At 47.1% G+C, this 16,933-nt stretch overlaps 2 protein-coding genes and 1 long non-coding RNA gene across 8 annotated transcripts in view; 2 read left to right on the forward strand and 1 right to left on the reverse strand.

Annotated features, from left to right (window-relative positions):
- LOC140391566 (uncharacterized) overlaps positions 1-14,385 on the forward strand; it is a 35,718-nt gene extending 21,333 nt beyond the window's left edge. Inside the window, exon 3 of the long non-coding RNA XR_011935108.1 lies at positions 13,918-14,385. This is a non-coding gene — a long non-coding RNA (uncharacterized lncRNA). The remainder of the gene's footprint in view (positions 1-13,917) is intronic.
- The window catches only part of rbm26 (RNA binding motif protein 26), a 123,144-nt gene extending 107,169 nt beyond the window's left edge, over positions 1-15,975 (reverse strand). For 3 of the 5 annotated variants that reach the window (XM_072476208.1, XM_072476209.1, XM_072476210.1), the window contains exons 1-2: positions 15,868-15,975; positions 13,620-13,731 (exon numbers count right to left, since the gene is read on the reverse strand). In XM_072476208.1, coding sequence (XP_072332309.1) covers positions 13,620-13,690 — 71 coding nt within the window. In that variant the 5' untranslated portion in view covers positions 13,691-13,731; positions 15,868-15,975. Of the gene's footprint in view, positions 1-3,752; positions 4,330-13,615; positions 13,732-15,867 lie in introns of those variants that run through there. The other 2 variants (XM_072476212.1, XM_072476211.1) reach the window with 2 other exon arrangements.
- A 202-nt stretch (positions 15,976-16,177) lies between these two features.
- ndfip2 (Nedd4 family interacting protein 2) overlaps positions 16,178-16,933 on the forward strand; it is a 129,258-nt gene continuing 128,502 nt past the window's right edge. The window contains exon 1 of one of the 2 annotated variants that reach the window (XM_072476213.1): positions 16,178-16,476. In XM_072476213.1, the coding sequence (XP_072332314.1) occupies positions 16,438-16,476 (39 nt within the window). In that variant the 5' untranslated portion in view covers positions 16,178-16,437. The remainder of the gene's footprint in view (positions 16,477-16,933) is intronic. The other variant, XM_072476214.1, reaches the window with a different exon arrangement.

The raw sequence follows: 16,933 nt of genomic DNA on the forward strand, positions 1-16,933 counted from the left end.
AGGCCATGGACTGCATTCAAAAGGTTTAACAAATTGTTTCTAATGCTTTCCTTCAGCTAAGTGTCACTACTCATTGCAAAGGAACAAAATGTCACAGGCTACACCATGTAAAGCTACCAACCCATCATTGTGACCAAGTAAGCTCACGTTTTCCAGGGGGACGGGACGGGACACAGACGGACAGAACAGATCCCCTGCCGACAATCAGGAAAAAAAACAAATGTCTCGGGGAGATTGATGGGCTTGGAACCAGAGATTCATAAGTGAGGGCAGCATGGTAGCACAGTAGCCTGTGGCTTCACAGCGCCAGGGTCCCAAGTTCGATTCCCTGCTGGGTCACTGTCTGTGAGGAGTCTACACAGGTTTCCTCCGGGTGCTCCGGTTTCCTTTCACTAGTCCCGAAAGACGTGCTGTTAGGTAATTTGGACATTCAAAATTCTCATCTGTGCACCCGAATTGGCGCCGGAATGTGGCGACTACGGGCTTTTCAGTCACTTCATTGCAATGTAAGCCTACTTGTGACAATAAAGATTACGTCAAGAATCAAAGAATCAAAACGGGCGACTTCAATTCTGCTGACATTAATCTAAAGGAAACGGTTCTTGCAATTGATGGCAGGTGGGACAGCATCAGTAGCCCACCGTAATGGAACCAGGAAAGGGCACAGTAGCAGTGGTTAGCACTGTTGCTTCACAGCACCAAGGACCCGGGTTCGATCCCTCACTTGGGTCACTGTCTGTGCGGAGTCTGCAAATTCTCCCAGTATCTGCGTGGGTTTCTCCGAATGCTCCGATTTCCTCCCACAAGGCCCAAAAGATATGCTTGTTAGGTGAATTGGACATTTTGAATTCTCCCTCAGTGTACCCAAACAGGCGCCGTAATGTGTCGACTAGGTGTTGTCACAGTAACTTAATTAATGTAAGCCTACTTGTGACACTCAAAAGATTATTATTATTATAAGTGATCTAAATTATAAAATGAGTAATATAAATAAAAGCAAATGAGGCCTCAGTGGGAAACAAACAGAAAAGGAAACAAGGTTAGGTGAAGAATTTATTTTTGATCGTCACTCACTAATGAGCAGGTGGGAGTGAGAATGGAGGATGGTTCAAGATAAGATAATGGTGGAGCAAAGAGTGGAGGATACCTTGATGAGTTGTTGCAGTGCACATAATGTTTCATTAGTGATGGATTTTGTTTGGGGACTGGGAGGGGAATAAGTGAAGTCCCATACCCCCATTTTTAAAAATCTAAATAAAAAGCAAAATAGGGAGATAGATTCGAAAATGCAAGCGAGCAGGAAAGAGAGAGAGAGGAGAACATAGTCTCTAATTTGCCATGTACAGTCAACTCATTATCCAGCATGCATGAGAAATGCCCAGTTAATGCCAGATACCAGAAATATCGATCAACAGGGATTTCCATTCACTAATGAAATACAGCGCAATAATTGTAGCTTGAACTAATGTGCAAGTACTTGGGAAATAATGAGTAGCATTCTATTTACTCCCAATTCTTCAACAATATAATGAAACATAGACTAAAGCATAAAATAATGCCGTAGATTAAAGTGTAAAATAATGGTGTATATAGGTACAGGTACTTTGCAATTGCTTCGAGTTAGTAGTGACGATTCGCACCAGAACTCTGGTTAATAGAGATTGTTAGAGTGCCAGTTAGCACAATTTACTGTGCAATGCCATGGGAGATCAACCAGGTATTTTAACAACCTAATATGTGCATGTTTTTTTCCATCCCGTATCAGTTTTAGTAGTCTGGTGTGATAAAATTCTTTTAGAAACTTCTCTAATTCTGCCCCATTGGAAAACAGTTCAACTTTTGAGGAATGCAAGTCGGCAGTTGGTTCTGCCAGTGTCAGCTGACTTGTAACTGTAAACGACCTGATCTTCATTACTGCAGCAGTGACCCACTGCTTTTGTAGTTCTTGTGAGCGGTCACTGGAGTACTGCTTCATCGTCAAGTTCAGTAAAGGAGTTCATATTAGTTTTACAATTTGGTGCTACACATGTTAAAATCTGCCCATTTCAAGTACACGAATCCTACCGACAGTTTTGCTGTAAGCACGAGCAGAAACATGGAGCGGAATTGTGGTCAAAGAACCACAGGAAGAAACAAAATGAACAGGTTAGGACAATGGAGAAGAAAAATCTGCATTCTTTTTCTGCAATTCCTCAGTAGGATAAAAACAGATGTTTGGTGAAGATATTGTAGACCTGTGGCATTCATTACAGCAGAATATTTAAAAAAGACAAACTTACAAATCAAAAGTACAAAAATACACGAACTGTCAGTTCTTGGGAGAGGATGGAAAACAGTGTTGCAACCCAAAATATATTTAATGATTGTTTTTTGCAAATTGTAATGTAGAAATATAATTTTGCAAATTGTACTGTAGAAATATTATTTAAGTTTGGTCTACTTCAGCAGCCACAAGAAGGAAACATAAAACAGTGAAGACTGAAAGTAGTGCATAGATGTAATACTTACCTGCAGCCAATTAACATTTTAACAAATCAAGCCTTCCCTAAAATGAATTGTTTTTTTTTGTTGGGGGGGGGGGGGGGGGGGAAGAGAGAAGAGGCAGTAGGGGTGTTGGAAGAAAAAAAGGCATTATAACGCAAATGATCCTATTTTTCGGGTTCAACAATTACCCTGTACATTCAAGCAGTATGGCTCAATTTTGATAAATACGTAAAGATCTTTGATTAAAACAGGATTAGGATTTTAAATAGCAACGAGGAATGGTACACGGTACCATAGCCGGTAGCATAGTGGTTAGCTTAATTGCTTCACAGCTCCAGGGTCCCAGGTTCGATTCCCAGCTTGGGTCACTGTCTGTGCGGAGTCTGCATGTTCTCCCCATGTGTGCGTTTCCTCCGGGTGCTCCGGTTTCCTCCCACAGTCCAAAGATGTGCAGGTTAGGTGGATTGGCCATGATAAATTGCCCTTAGTGCCCCAAATTGCCCTTAGTGTTGGGTGGGGTTACTGGTTTATGGGGATCGGGTGGAGGTGTTGACCTTGGGTAGGGTGCTCTTTCCAAGAGCTGGTGCACACTCGATGGGCCGAATGGCCTCCTTCTGCACTGTAAATTCTATTCTACATGTCGCCAGCGACCAGTATAGTGGTAGGCCCTCAATGTCGTTAAGTACAAATTACAGTAGTAGTTTAGAAATGCTTTCGTAGTGCTATGGGTGATGACTCACTCGCAGCAAAAGTTAGGACGAAGAAAGCTTGCCAACCCACACAATTGCCTAAATTGGAGTGCTGTTTAGCATCCGACTAACTACCTTCAGCGATTGCGGTGTGTTTTGATGCGGCGATGCAATTTTTATTTCTGAAAACCCCAAAATGCATGCTCTACCAAGCATCGGGTACTCACTCAAGAGACCGTAAACCCCAAGATGTGGATGCTCTCTGCAGGACAGCCGCATAAAACACTCACCATGTGCTGTCGCGGTTGGAGGTACGAACCCCAGTCCTCCAGAAAAAAAAACTATGGGGCAGACAAGGCAGGTCGCTGAAGCAGTTTTGCAGAGGTAGTGGGCGAGAGAAAGACCTCTGCTAAACTATGGAGTTGAGCTACTTTTAGGATCGACGATTGTTCCCAACCAACCAACAAAACAGCCCAAACCAACACTCCTCGTACTTGTCAGAGACCCAGGAGGAGTAGCATGTAGCCGGTGAGATCTTTAAACATATGACACTGGGGTGGCGCAAACTATTGTACTTACATGGGTTCCAGAGTCTTGGTGAGCCACGACTTGAGGGCGTCAAGGTTTTCTATCATCATTTTGATCGATCATGGGAAAGAGGTCGTCAAACGCTAAAGAGGGTGGGAGGGAGGGTGTGTGTGTGTAAGGGGGGGGGGGGGGGAGAGACACAGAGCTCAGGGTGGGGGAGGGGTGTCCTGATCGATAAGGAGCTGGAATTGTTTTCCTTCCCCCTTATGGGGGGGGGGGGGGGCTGATCAAAGTCCGAGCATCGAAAAATCCTCCCTCCCTCCCCCACAAGAGAACCAGACGAGGCAGCTGTGCGGCTCGGGGCTGCTCAACGCGTCCCCCCGCACGGCGCCCGGAGCCGGGGCCTGCACGGATGATTATGTCCGGGTGGCTTTCTTTAACCGAGAGGAGGCCGCCGCGGGACGGAGGAGGACGACTGCTGGGGGGGGGGGGGGGGGGGGAAGCGGCCGTCTATCAAAGACAATATCAATCCCGCGAGCGGCCGGTGGCTCTTCAGCAGCCGGGCCTCAGGCGCCAGGTGGAAACTAACATTTCTGCCTTGTTTTCCCCTCTCTGGAGTTTATTCAGAAAATGGCGGCTTCCTACTCTCGGCCCAGCCCCCGGGTCTCGCGAGATCTCCACCGGGGGGGGGGCGTGGTCACACCGCTTCACCCCTCCCCCATCCCCATCCATCCCCAACCCTGGTGTGCCTGTATCCATTTGGGGGCAAGTTGCAAATACACCAAGGGAAGCTCGTTTCCTCCCCGCAGTGCAGGAGGAGGCCGTTAGGCCCATCGAGTCTGCGCCGACCCTCCGAAAGAGCGCCCGGCCCCATGCCCACCGCCCCACCTGACCTGCGCGTCTTTGGGCTGCTGGAGGAAGACCGGAGCGGCCGGACCACGCCTGCGGCGGACGCGGGGAGAACAGGCAGTCCGCCGAGGCCGGAATCGAACCCGTGACCCCCAGCGGTGTGAGGCAGCGGCACCAGCCACAGTGCTGCCCCCCCCCCCCCTGCATTGCAGTCCCTTTTTTTCTTCAACACCCTTGCCAATAAACTTCCACATTACCCCCAATTCATTCGGTAGAACATTAGATACGTCAAACGGATCAGCTTGTGTCTACTTTATGCCACCAGGTGATGAACCCCTTTGGAGGTACCCACCTATTGGATTCGATTTGTTTATTGTCACATGTACGGGGTGAAAAGTACTGTTCTGCATACAGTTCAGACAGATCATACCGTATATAAAAAGAAAATACATAGGATGTAAATACATAGACACAGGCATCGGGTGAAGCATTCAAGAGTATATTGAGAATTGCAATTAGTTCCCATGAACAAGGAATTCCAGGCAGGCGTGGGCCATGAAATCGCTCGATTTAAGTCTCTGCCCATGCTGCACACCATTCCTGACCTGAGATTGTCCAGTATGTTCTGTTTTGCTACTTACTGATTGGATGGATTAACGAGATGCTGGGGTTGGTCCCAGTGGAGTCAGCAGCTCCATTGAGAATGTTCAGTCAGATTTAAGTGTCAAGTAGAATCATAGAATCCGCACAGTGCAGAAGTAAGCCATTCGTCCCATTGAATCTGCACCTACTCTTCGAAAGAACACCCTACCTAGGCCCTGCCCCACCGAACCGTTTGGACACTAAGGGACAATTTAGCACAGCCGATCAACCTAACCTGTACATCTTTGGACTGGGAGGAAACCAGAGCACCCGGAGGAAACTCACGCAGACATGGGGAGTGTTTGAAAACACCAGTGACTCGAGGTTGGAATCGAACCCAGGTCCCTGGCACTCTGAAGCAGCAGTGCTAACTACTGTGCCACTGTCCCGAAAGTGTGGTTCAATTGAAGGGCTGTCACCCCTGAGTCACCAGGTTCCTGGATTCAAATCCTACTCCACAGTTTGAGCACAAAAAAGCCAAGGCTGTCACCCCTCCGCAACACTGAGGGGGTGTTGCACGGTTGAAAGTGCTGTGTTCCGAATGAGACATAAAATTGAAGTCCTCTCAGGAGTATGTTCAAGATCCCATGTCACGATTTTGAAGAAGAACATTTAATTGGTTGCAAAACACTTTGTGGTATCCAGAGGTTGTGAATTGTACCGTATAAATGTGCGTCTTTCTTTTGGGGTAACATGAACAGACAGGATATGACACCAAGCAATGAACATGATCTTAAGACATTTTGCTTGATCTCAAGCTTGGTCTCAGAGCTAGGTTTGATGCAGCATCTTAGGGGAGGAAGCGACGCAGAGATTCCGAAGCTTACAGTTCAGGAAACTGGAGACATGGCCATCAATGGTGGGGCAAGGAACGTAAACGATGTGCAAAAGTCCACAATTGGAGGAACGCAGATTTCTCACAGGGCTGCAGGAATGGAAGAGATCATAGAGGTGGGGAGGGGGGAAGCGAGTGAGGCACTTCAGTCATAGAGTTTTACAGCACGGAAACATGCCCTTCGGCCCATCGTGTCTGTGCTGATAATCAAGTACCTATCCTAATTCCATTTTCCAGCAGCTGGTCCCTAGCTTTGTATGCTATGGCATTGCAAGTGTTCATCTAAGTGTTTCGTAAACATTGTGAGGGTTCCCATCTCTCTGACCCTTTGAAGCAGTGAGTTCTAGATTGCCACCACCCTCTGGGTGAACAGATATTTCCTCAAATCCCCTCTAAATCTCTTCCCATTACCTTAAATCTATGCCCAATGTTATTGACACGTCAACTAAGGGAAATATTTCTTCCTATTTACATCCTTCATAATTTTCTGCACCTCAATCAGGTTCCCGCTCTCTCTGCTCTAAGGAGAACATCCTTAGCCTAACAGCCTCTCGTCATAGCTGAAACGTTCCAACCCAGGTAACATCCTGGTGAATCTCCCCTGCACCCTTTCTAGTGCAGTCACATTGGGCGGGATTCTCCGACCCTCCGCACCGGAATTGCGCTCGGCGCGGGGGTTGAGAATAGCCGTTCACGCCGGAAAACCGGCGCAACGGCGCTTCCGCAATACTCCGCGGACCCACCAGGCCCGCACGCGGCGCTGGTTGGGGGCCGTTGGAACAGGCCCCCAAGGCGATTCTCCGCGGTCGACCGACCAAACACCCGGTGGCATGGTTTACATGTGGTACCACCCTGTGGTAGCTGGGACCCATGGCCGCGGTTGCGGTCCTGGTGGGGGGGCGGGGGCGAATCTGACTCCGGGGGGGGGGGGGGGGCAGGCCCGCGATCGGGGGCCACCGATCGGCGGGCCATCTCGATCTGGGAGGGACCTACCGTCCTCCGCGCGGGCCCACTGTGTGGATCCGCCATGTCGGCAGCGCCCGCGCCAAGGTGGGTCGTCCTACGCATGAGCGGACCCGTTTGTGGCCGCCGTGCGCATACGCAGCTTGCGCAGTCTGTACAGCAGGGCCCCTCTGGCAGCCAGAGCTGCGGGACGAACGCCGGCGCCCTGCTAGCCACCTGGAAAACAGGGAATCATCCCGGACATTCGAGGGAAAAGTTCGGAGTGATTCTCGCCTGTTTTCTGGTGGGCTTGGGGACTTCGTCCCCAAAAGGGAGAATCCCGCCCATTCTTCCTACAGAACTGTACACAGTACTCTTGCTGTGGCTGAAAATGTGTTTTATACAGCTCCATCATAACCTCTCTTGCTCGGCAAATAAAGGCAAGACTCCCATATGTCTTCTTAACTACCTTATCTACCTGTCCTGCTGTCTTCAGGGACCTATCTACATGACCCCAAGGTCCTTCTGGTCGACTGTATTTTCTGGTGTCCTACCTTTCATTGTGTCTTCCCTTCCTTTGTTAGTCCTCAAAATGTATCACCTCACACTTTTCATGGTTAAATTCCATTTGCTACAGTTCTGCCCATCTGCACAAGCAGTCTATATCGCCTTGTAAACTAAGGCTTTCCTCCTCGCGATTTACCACACCACCAATTTATGTGTCATCCGCGATCACACCACCCACATTCCCATCTAGATCATCAATGTACACTACAAACAACGGATCCAGCACCGATCCCTGCGGTACACCACTGGACACAGGCTTCCAGTCACAAAAACATCCTTCGACCAACACCCTCTGCCTCCTGCCACAAAGCCAATTTTGGATCAAAATTGCCAAATTGCCCTGGATCCCATGGGATCTTATCTTCTTGATCAGTCTCTCATGCGGGAGCTTGTCAAAAGCCTCACTGAAGTCCATGGAGACGACATCAACTGCCGTCATCTACACACCCAGTCACCATCTTGGAAAATTCAATCAAATTTGTTGGACATGATCTACCCTTGACAAAGTCATGTTGACTGCCCTTGATTAATCCTTACATCTCCAAGTGGAGATTAATTCTGTCCCTCAGAACAGCAGAAGAATCTGAAAGTCAATGGGATTGGCAGACTTGGTGTCAGTGTAGGTCACCGAGGACAGGTGTGATGGCTGAATGTGACATGGTGCGAGTTAGAAGAAAAACTGCAGAGCTTTTGATGAGATAAAGTTTATTATGGTCGATGAAAGATAGGATGGCAGACAGGAGGGCACTGGAATGATTGAGTTGGTGGTAAACAAAGGAAGAGGTTTTCAACACTGGACGGGCTGGGGCAGGAGTAGAAATGGGCGATATTATGGAGGTGAATGTAGGCTGTGTTGGATGGGTTATGAGATGGTAGGTGAGGTCAGGGAGAAACAAGATGTGAGCAGTCTGGTTTAGTCTCAGACTACGACCAGGGAAGAGGATGGAATTGGGGGTGAGGAAATAGAATTCACGATGGAGGCTGAAAACAATGACTTTGATTTTCCCAATGTTTTAATAGGAGGTAATTTTAGCATATCAGGACTGGATATCAGACAAGCAGCATGACACTATAGAGGCAGTGCAGAGACCGGGAGTGGTGGTGGTGAGATTATAATTTAATTTCACAAATTTAATTGAATTTTTTGAGGAGGTGACAAAAATGATTGACGAGGGAAGGGCTGTGAATGTTGTCAGCATGGAATTTAGTAAAGCAGTTGATAAGGTCCCTCATGGCAGGCTGGTACAAAAGATTAGAAAACACGGGGTCAGGGGGTGAACTAGCTGGATGGATCCAGAACTGGCTTGGCCATAGAAGACAGAGGGTAGCAGTGGAAGGGTATTTTTCCGAATGGAGGTCTGTAACTCGTGGTGTTCCGCAGGGATCAGTAGTGGGACCTCTGCTCTTTGTAATATATATAAATGACTTGGAAGAAAACATTGCGGGTCTGATTAGCAGGTTTGTGGATGATACTAATGACAAATGTTGAATTCTTTACCCGTCAGTCTGGCCTCAATAAAACTCGAGATGGATTTGTAGGCATAGTATTATTTATTTTTAACCAACTTGCAAGTCTGACTCGCTTCTCAGGGACACAGAACCAGTCTCCTGGGCCCCTTGGAAACGAATGAGGTCCGAGACAAAGGGATCTCTGCAAATACATTCAAATGGCATCAGGTTTCACATACAGATTCCCATAGGTCATCCTATACCCCTCCTGACCTGGCCATCCATCCTAATTGGCTCACTTCTCATTCCTTAACCCTGGGCCTCTTGTTACCCAGCATCCTTTTCCCCTCCTCTACCAGACACCCCTCCCCCCTTCCTTGCCATTGCAAGAGTTGCAGATAGTGATGAAGATTGTCAGAGAATACAGCACGACATAGATAGGCTGCACAGTTGGGCAGAGAAATGGCAGATGGAATTTAACCCGGACAAATGCGAGGTGATGCATTTTGGTCGATCCAATTCAGGTGGAAGCTATAAAATAAATGGCAGAACCATCAGGAGCAGAGAGACAAACAGAGATCTGGGCGTGCAGGTCCACAGATCCTTAAAAGTGGCAGCACAGGTGGAAATGGTGAAGAAAGCATCTGGCATGCTTGCCTTCATAGGAAGGGGTATCGAGTACAAAAGCTCGAAGATTATATTGGTTATATAGAACATTGGTTTGGTCACATTTGGAATATTGTGTCCAATTCTGGTCACCGCACTACCAGAAGGATGTGGAGGCTTTGGAAAGAGCACAGAAAAGGTTTACCAGGATATTGCCTGGTGTGGTGGTATCAGCTATGAGGAGAGATTGAATAAACTGGGATTGTTCTCCCTAGAAGGATGGAGGCTGAGGGGCCACCTGATAGAAGGTTATAAAATTATTAGGGGTATAGATAGGGTGAACAGTTGGAGGCTTTTTCCCAGGCCGGAAATGACAAGGGGGCACAAGTTCAAAGTGAGGGGGGAAAGGTTCAGTGCAGATGTGCAGGGGAAGTTTTTTTTATACAGAGGGTGGTGGTGCCTGGAATGCACTGCCAAGTGAGGTGGTTGAGGCAGATACGTTAGCGACCTTTAAGACTTATCTGGATAGGCGCATGAACAGACGGGATAGAGAAGAATACAGGCGGTTGGTCGAGATAGGACAGGTAATCGGTGCAGGCTTGGAGGGCCGAAGGGTCTGTTCCTGTGCTGTATTGTTCTTATAACTGGGTATTATCAAGGTAGTTGTGGAATCTGATATGGTGTCCTTGGATGATGTTGCCTAGGGATAGCACGTAGATGAGACATAGAAAGTGGCTAAGGGTAGAACGATGGGGCTGGTTTAGCACAGAGGGCTAAACAGCTGGCTTGTAATGCAGAACAATGCCTGCAGCCCGGGTTCAATTTCCGTACCGAACAGGCGCCAGAATGTTGCGACTAGGGGCTTTTCACAGTAACTTCATTGAAGCCTACTTGTGACAATAAGCGATTATTATGTCAGAAGTTGAAGGAATGGAAAAAAGTCATTGTAGGAGATTCTCTGGATAAGACTGGGTAGGTAAAAGTAGAACAATGAAGGAGAGGCAGTGGAAGATAGTTTGGTCAATTTCTTAAAGGCATAGACACTTCAGCAAGGATGAGGGGTGGTAGTGCCCCGTGGTAACAGTCACAGTGAGTGTTGTTTATTACTTTAATTAGTGCTGTGGCAGGGTCAGAAACCAGACTTAAGTATTTCAAATCTGGTGTTGCCGGAAAGATGGACATGGATTTCGGAAGCAACAACAGGTTCAAGAAACTATGGAGATGAAAAGGATGTTTGAGGTGTAGTGATAATTTACAAGGACAGAGAAATCAAGAGTTCTTTTTTGGGAGGGGATGATGACAAACTTTAAAGAGAGCTGGACAGTACTCGAGAAGGATCCATTCATAATATTAGCTCTCCTGAGGGGAAATAAGAAGAATATAGAAACATAGAAAAGACGAGCAGGAGGCCATTTGGCCCTTCGAGCCTGTTCCACCATTCATTATGATCATGGCTGATCATCCAACTCAGTTACCCATTCCGTCTTTCCCCCTATATCCTTTGATCCCTTTAGCCCCAAGAGCTACATCTAACTCCTTCTTGAAAACATGCATTGTTTTGGCCTCAACTGCTTTCTGTGGTAGTGAATTCCACGCTATGGGTGAAGAAATTTCTCCTCATCTCAGTACTAAATGGTTTCCCCTGTATCCTTAGACTGTGACCCCTGGTTCTGGACTCTCCCGTCATTGAAAACTTCCTTCCTGCATCAATCCTATCTAATCCTGTTAGAATTTTATAGATTTCTACGAGATTCACCCTCATTCTTCCAAATTCCAGCAAATATTGTCCTGATTGACTCAATCTCTCCTCATACATCAGTTCCGCCAGCCGAGGAATCAGTCTGGTAAAACCTTCACTGTATTCCCTTTATCGCAAGGACATCCTTCCTTAGACAAGTTGGGTAATCAGCAGTTTAGTTGGGAACAGGCCAAGAGAGCAAGAGGTGTGCCTCGTGGAGAAGGTACGCTTGAGGCAGGCTTGAGCGGAGATAGGAGAGAAACTAGAGAGAGATATGCATTCAAGCATAGGGCGGGAGGACTTTGCATAGATTTGGTTTACTTGGCTAGAAAGGAATGAGACAAAAGCAGCTGAATGGATGGTCTCAATCTTACTCCAATGAAGTCCATGAACTTATTACACTTGTTGGAAGTGAAGTGGTGAGGGCAAGGACATGGGATTTAAGGAGCTGTTTTGTGGTGCAGAAAATAAACCAGGGGTTATCTTTGCATTGCGTTGTGATTCTGCCAGCGTGTGCAGTTTTTGCAAATAGCAAGGCTTGATGATTCTTTATGTTGTCCAGCGAGATCTGTTCAATTCTGCATCCCTTAGATTTCAGGTTACAAGGGATGAAGGACGTACCCAAGGATCAGTCAGTGTGAGAAAGAGCTTTGCTGGGGACATGGGGCTTAATGGTTAAAATGGGCTTGTGATGCAGTAGATTTGTAACTGTACAAGTTTTGTGGTGAACAAAGGGCCAAAGACTCAGATTGATACACAATGGCACAGTAAACGTTTTACCATTCCGAATTGCTCTAGCACATTTCTACCAATTAGTGTTATTCAGTCACTTTGTTAACAGAACCAATCAAATCATTATCCAACGTTATATTCTATTTTTATTTTTTCTTAATTCTATTTACTTTCTTCTCACAGTATGTTCTCCTCTTTCCCAAAATGTCCTATTCTGAAGATGGCAGCTCCTTTTGGAGCAGTGCTGGAGTTAGCTGTGGAGCTAAAATACCTCACCAAGTATCTACCTTTGATGCATCAGCCTTATCAATGAGTGATAGAGATTGAACCTGACGCACACAAACCGAAAACAAACAGAAGCAGACTTTCTGTATGAGTTCCCACGTGTGGTCAAGATTGGAAAACCTAGCAAATTTCATCCCCTCCCTACCAGGTGGTGATTTACGCTGGAGAATAATTGCATGGATGTTAGCACAATACCACACCAAGTTGACTATTTCATCTATGAGGCTGCTCAATTTCCACAAGTGATTTCAACATGAAACCATAATTTAGTGCACTCTTGTGTGTTAACTCAATATCCACATATATGCATTTTTGACATGGTCAGTAAAGCAGCAGCAGGAACCTGGCTTAATGTTTCTCCTCTTTTCCCACAGCCACCAAAGACTAATTTGGTCTCTTCACTTATGGCACAAACATTACTTATCTGGGCTGACTGACTTTGATCAGAGCTTAGATTAGCTCACTAAGTATAGATCAAGGATTGGCGATGCAGACCTCCATGAGTGGCATCTAATGCATATGTAGCCACTAACATTTGGAGACTTTCCATCATCATCTTAACAAGCTCCTTTTTAATAATTGTTGGCTAGCTTTTCCTGGCATAGATAATACTGTGGCACTACAGCCCAGCATTTGTAACCCCCATTATTTTTCCAGGTTTATTACATGTAGAGAAATCCTATCAGGATCCCTGCCACCAAGCCGGTTGCCACAAGGCAGCAAGTTTTGCTTGTGCTGCAGCAAGATCTCCCCTGCATCTCTTGAAGAGGTGCTCGTGAGTTAAAGAGCCTTGGGCCTAGAAATCTGAAGGCAAGCTGCCAATGGAGTGAAGGGGATTTGAAGTGCAAGAGAGGCCAGAGTTGGAGGAATGTCAAGTCTTCAAAAAGTTGTAGAGCTGGAGAAGGCGACAGAGACAGGGTAAAACCAAGAAATTACATTGTGGAACTGCGAGCCAATAGGGTCAGGGAGCACTGAGCAAGTGGGATGTAGGACAGGGTAAGATACATGAAGAACACTTTTGGTGAGCTGATGGTTTTTTTTATGCAGGGTGGAGGTTGGGAGGCAGGCCAGACCAGAGGTTTAGAGGTTAGTTTGCTCTTTGTGTTCCTGATTATAGATCCTGATCTGGGCTTGCTGTTGCTAGGTGCATGCAATTTTTCTGACTTGTTTGCCAGCTTACTGTATTTGGCTTGTGTATGTCAGGGGAGAGTTTCTGCTCCAATTGACAGAAAATTGCTAAGTTTATCTCCTGCCTCCAGCAAGACTCACTCACTGTTCTCCATAGACAATGTTTCCTCCTGTTCCAGTCTCCTGGGTAGTGCATAAGTTGTCCATAACAAACATTTCTGTGCCACGTGTCGTACAGGGTAATAAATGGATTCTGTCTGGAAATACAAAGTGGCACAGTAAACATTTTTGTTTTACTATTCCGAATTGCTCTAGCACATTTCTGCAGTTAGTGTTATTCAGTCACCTTGTCAACAGAACCAACCATTATCCAACATTAAATTCTATTTTTTAAAAAATTCTATTTACTTTTCTCTAACAACATGTTCTCCTCTTTCCCACAGTTTCTGAAGATGGCAGATCCCGTTGGAGCAATGCTGGAGAATAGTCAATCTTGAGCCAATTGTTGGATGCACATATAAACCCAAACACCTGACACACTTATTAAAAACAACTTGTATTTATAAAATGCCTTTAACATAACAAAAGATTCCCAAGGCACTTTAACAGGAGCAAAATCAAGCAATCTTTGAGTGTAATCACGGTAGCACAGTGGTTAGAACTGTTGCTTCACAGTGCCAGGGTCCCAGGTTCGATTCCCGGTTTGGGTCACTGCAGAGTCTGCACGTTCTCCCCGTGTCTGCGTGGGTTTCCTCCGGTTGCCTCCCACAAATCCTGAAGGACGTGCTTGTCAGGTGAATTGGACATTCTGAATTCTCCCTCCGTGTACCCGAACAGGCTACGGAATGTGGCAACTAGAGGCTTTTCACAGTAACTTCATTGCAGTGTTAATGTAAGCCTACTTGTGACAATAAAGATTATTATTGAAATTATTGGTAGCACACTCTTGCCTGAGTCAGAAGGTTGTCAGTCCTGGTTAAAGCAAAGCCTCTACTTTCTCATTCTTGTTTTAAAATCCCTTCACAGCCTCGCTCCCTCCCTATCGCTAATCTCTTACAGCTGGACAACCCTCAGAGTATCTGAAATCCCCTAATTCTGGTGTCTCGGCCATCCTGATTTTCATTGCGCCACCATTGGTCACACCTTCAGCTACCAAGGCCTTGAGTTCTGTAATTCTCTCCCTCATTCTCTCTTTACTCTTGTAAGGCGCTCCTTCAAACCTACTATTTGAACAACCCATTGATTACTTGCCCTGCTATGTTTTTATGAGGTTTGGTGTCAAGTTTTTTGGTGACATTTCTGGTAAGTTTTATGACATGTTAAAGGCACAATATGAACACAACTTGTTGATTTCCACGTATAACTGTGCAAGCTCGGACTCTGGATGTTGCTGTCTTGGTGTTGTTAAAATACATGTGGAACCTGAAATCAAAACAGGAAATGCTGGAAAAACTCAGTCGGTCTGGCAGCATTTGTGGGGAGAGAAAGAGAATTAACATTTCTAGTCTGCATGACTCTTCTTCAGAGCCTGTGGGATCTTATATGCTGTCAGGTGATTTTGTTGAGGGGTCACTCATATAGATGAGAAATAGAAGCAGCCTAAGGATAAATACTTGAGGGTCTCCAGAGTTAACGGTATTGGAGTGAGAAATCATTGCACGCAGATGATTCTTTGGCTACAATGGGATAAGAATGTAATGAAACAAGTGCAGTCCCAACCAGGAGACATGGAGGAGAAGCATTGGAGGAGGATGATGTGATTGTGTCAAAGGCTGCAGATAGGTTGAAAAAGTCAAGGAGGTTAGAATCATAGATGATATCATATGACTTTGATGGAAGCCATTTTGGTTGGGGCAGAAATCTGATTGGGAGGAGTTTATGGTAAAGGTGGGTCGGGATTTCGGATGTGACAGCATTGGGACAGTAAGCAGGACATTTGATTTTCTAGATACAGTGGGCGCCTCAGCAGTTGAACGGGTCAACCCAAAAATGTTTCCAGGGCGGCACAGCGCTGAGGACCCGGGTTCGATCCCGGCCCCGGGTCACTGTCCGTGTGGAGTTTGCACATTCTCCCGTCTGCTTGGGTCTGACCGCCATAATGCAAAGATGTGCGGGTTAGGTGGATTGGCCACACTAAATTGCCCCGTAATTGGGAAAAGAAAATTGGAGGAAAAAATTGGGTGCTGTAAGTTAAAAAGAAAACAAAAACATTTCCATAGGGGCCAATGCTGTACAAACTAAAACCAACACTAGCTTTCAGGGCCAGAAGCTTAACTTTTTCTAACATATCCATTTTAGTAGGGGGGGGGGGGGGGAGGGGAAAGAGAGGGAGAGGCTTTGACAAAAGGAGGGGACAGGGGAGAGAGGATTTGGTCCTCTCGAGGGAACCCTACCTGGCTTGCAAATGTTTCCAGAGAGAAGTCAAGGGGGTTAAAAAGGGAACCCCAGCGGCAGGACTGTCCCCCCTCAGCACATCGTTACACGGTGGGAGGGGGATTACGTCATTCCCAGGAAGAAGGGGGCGTGGTCCAGGTGAGGGACGTGCGCGGCGGCGGCGGATGGAGGGGAAGGGGCGAGGCCGGGTGAATAGTGGGCGGGGTCGAGCGAATAGTGGGCGGGGCCCGGTGATGAGGGGGCGGTTCCAGTTAGCGACGCGACCGGCAGGTGACGTCACAAAGGCCGGGCCGACCGCCGTCTCGGTAGGGTTGGCGCAGGCGCAGACTCGGCAGCGTTCGCTAGCCTGTCAGCAGGGAGGCGGACAGGGCGTTCGGCGGGGGGGACGCTGCCGTTTTCTTCTCGCTCCCTCCGGCCGAATCGGTTAATTTTCGAATCGGGGAGAGGAAAAAAAAAAAAACGAGAATCGAGGAAAGGCAGCCGGGTCGTGAGGGCAGAAAGAGGCAGTCGGAGCTTGGGGCGGCGTCGAGTGTGTTGGCTAACGGACGGCGGACCCTGAGGGAGCGTCAATGATGGAGCATCACCAGGCCTGCAGCCGCTACCAAGTGGTGAGTGCGGCCGGCCGGCCCTGTCTGTCTGTGTGTGTGTCCGCACACTGTGGCGCTGTCAGGGCAAGGGCGACGCACCGGAATCTAGAATGTGCCGTGTGTTTGAGCTTTTTGCAAAAATCCCCCTTGAGGATTTAATTTGCCGACCTTATTCCCCCCCCCCCCTTCCTCTTTTCGCCCGGATAGCTTTGTTCGCACATATTAATCTGTTTTTTTCCATTATTTTCCTGCGCCGTTGAGGGGAGGAACAGATGCACTAATTATCCTTGTGTGCAATGTACACGTACACATTTTATTTATGTGTGTGTACACACGATGCACAGGCATCTGTAATCCGTTCCTTTCAGTGCAGTGTCGGTTTCGTGTTTTTCACCCACTGACTGCATCCCGAGCAGCGGTGACCGTCAGTGTTTTTGTGTATGTGGAGGAGGTGATGTATGTCAGGAGGTGATCCTGA

Source organism: Scyliorhinus torazame, chromosome 15 (genome assembly GCF_047496885.1).
Source record: "Scyliorhinus torazame isolate Kashiwa2021f chromosome 15, sScyTor2.1, whole genome shotgun sequence".
In the NCBI taxonomy this organism is placed as follows: domain Eukaryota; kingdom Metazoa; phylum Chordata; class Chondrichthyes; order Carcharhiniformes; family Scyliorhinidae; genus Scyliorhinus; species Scyliorhinus torazame.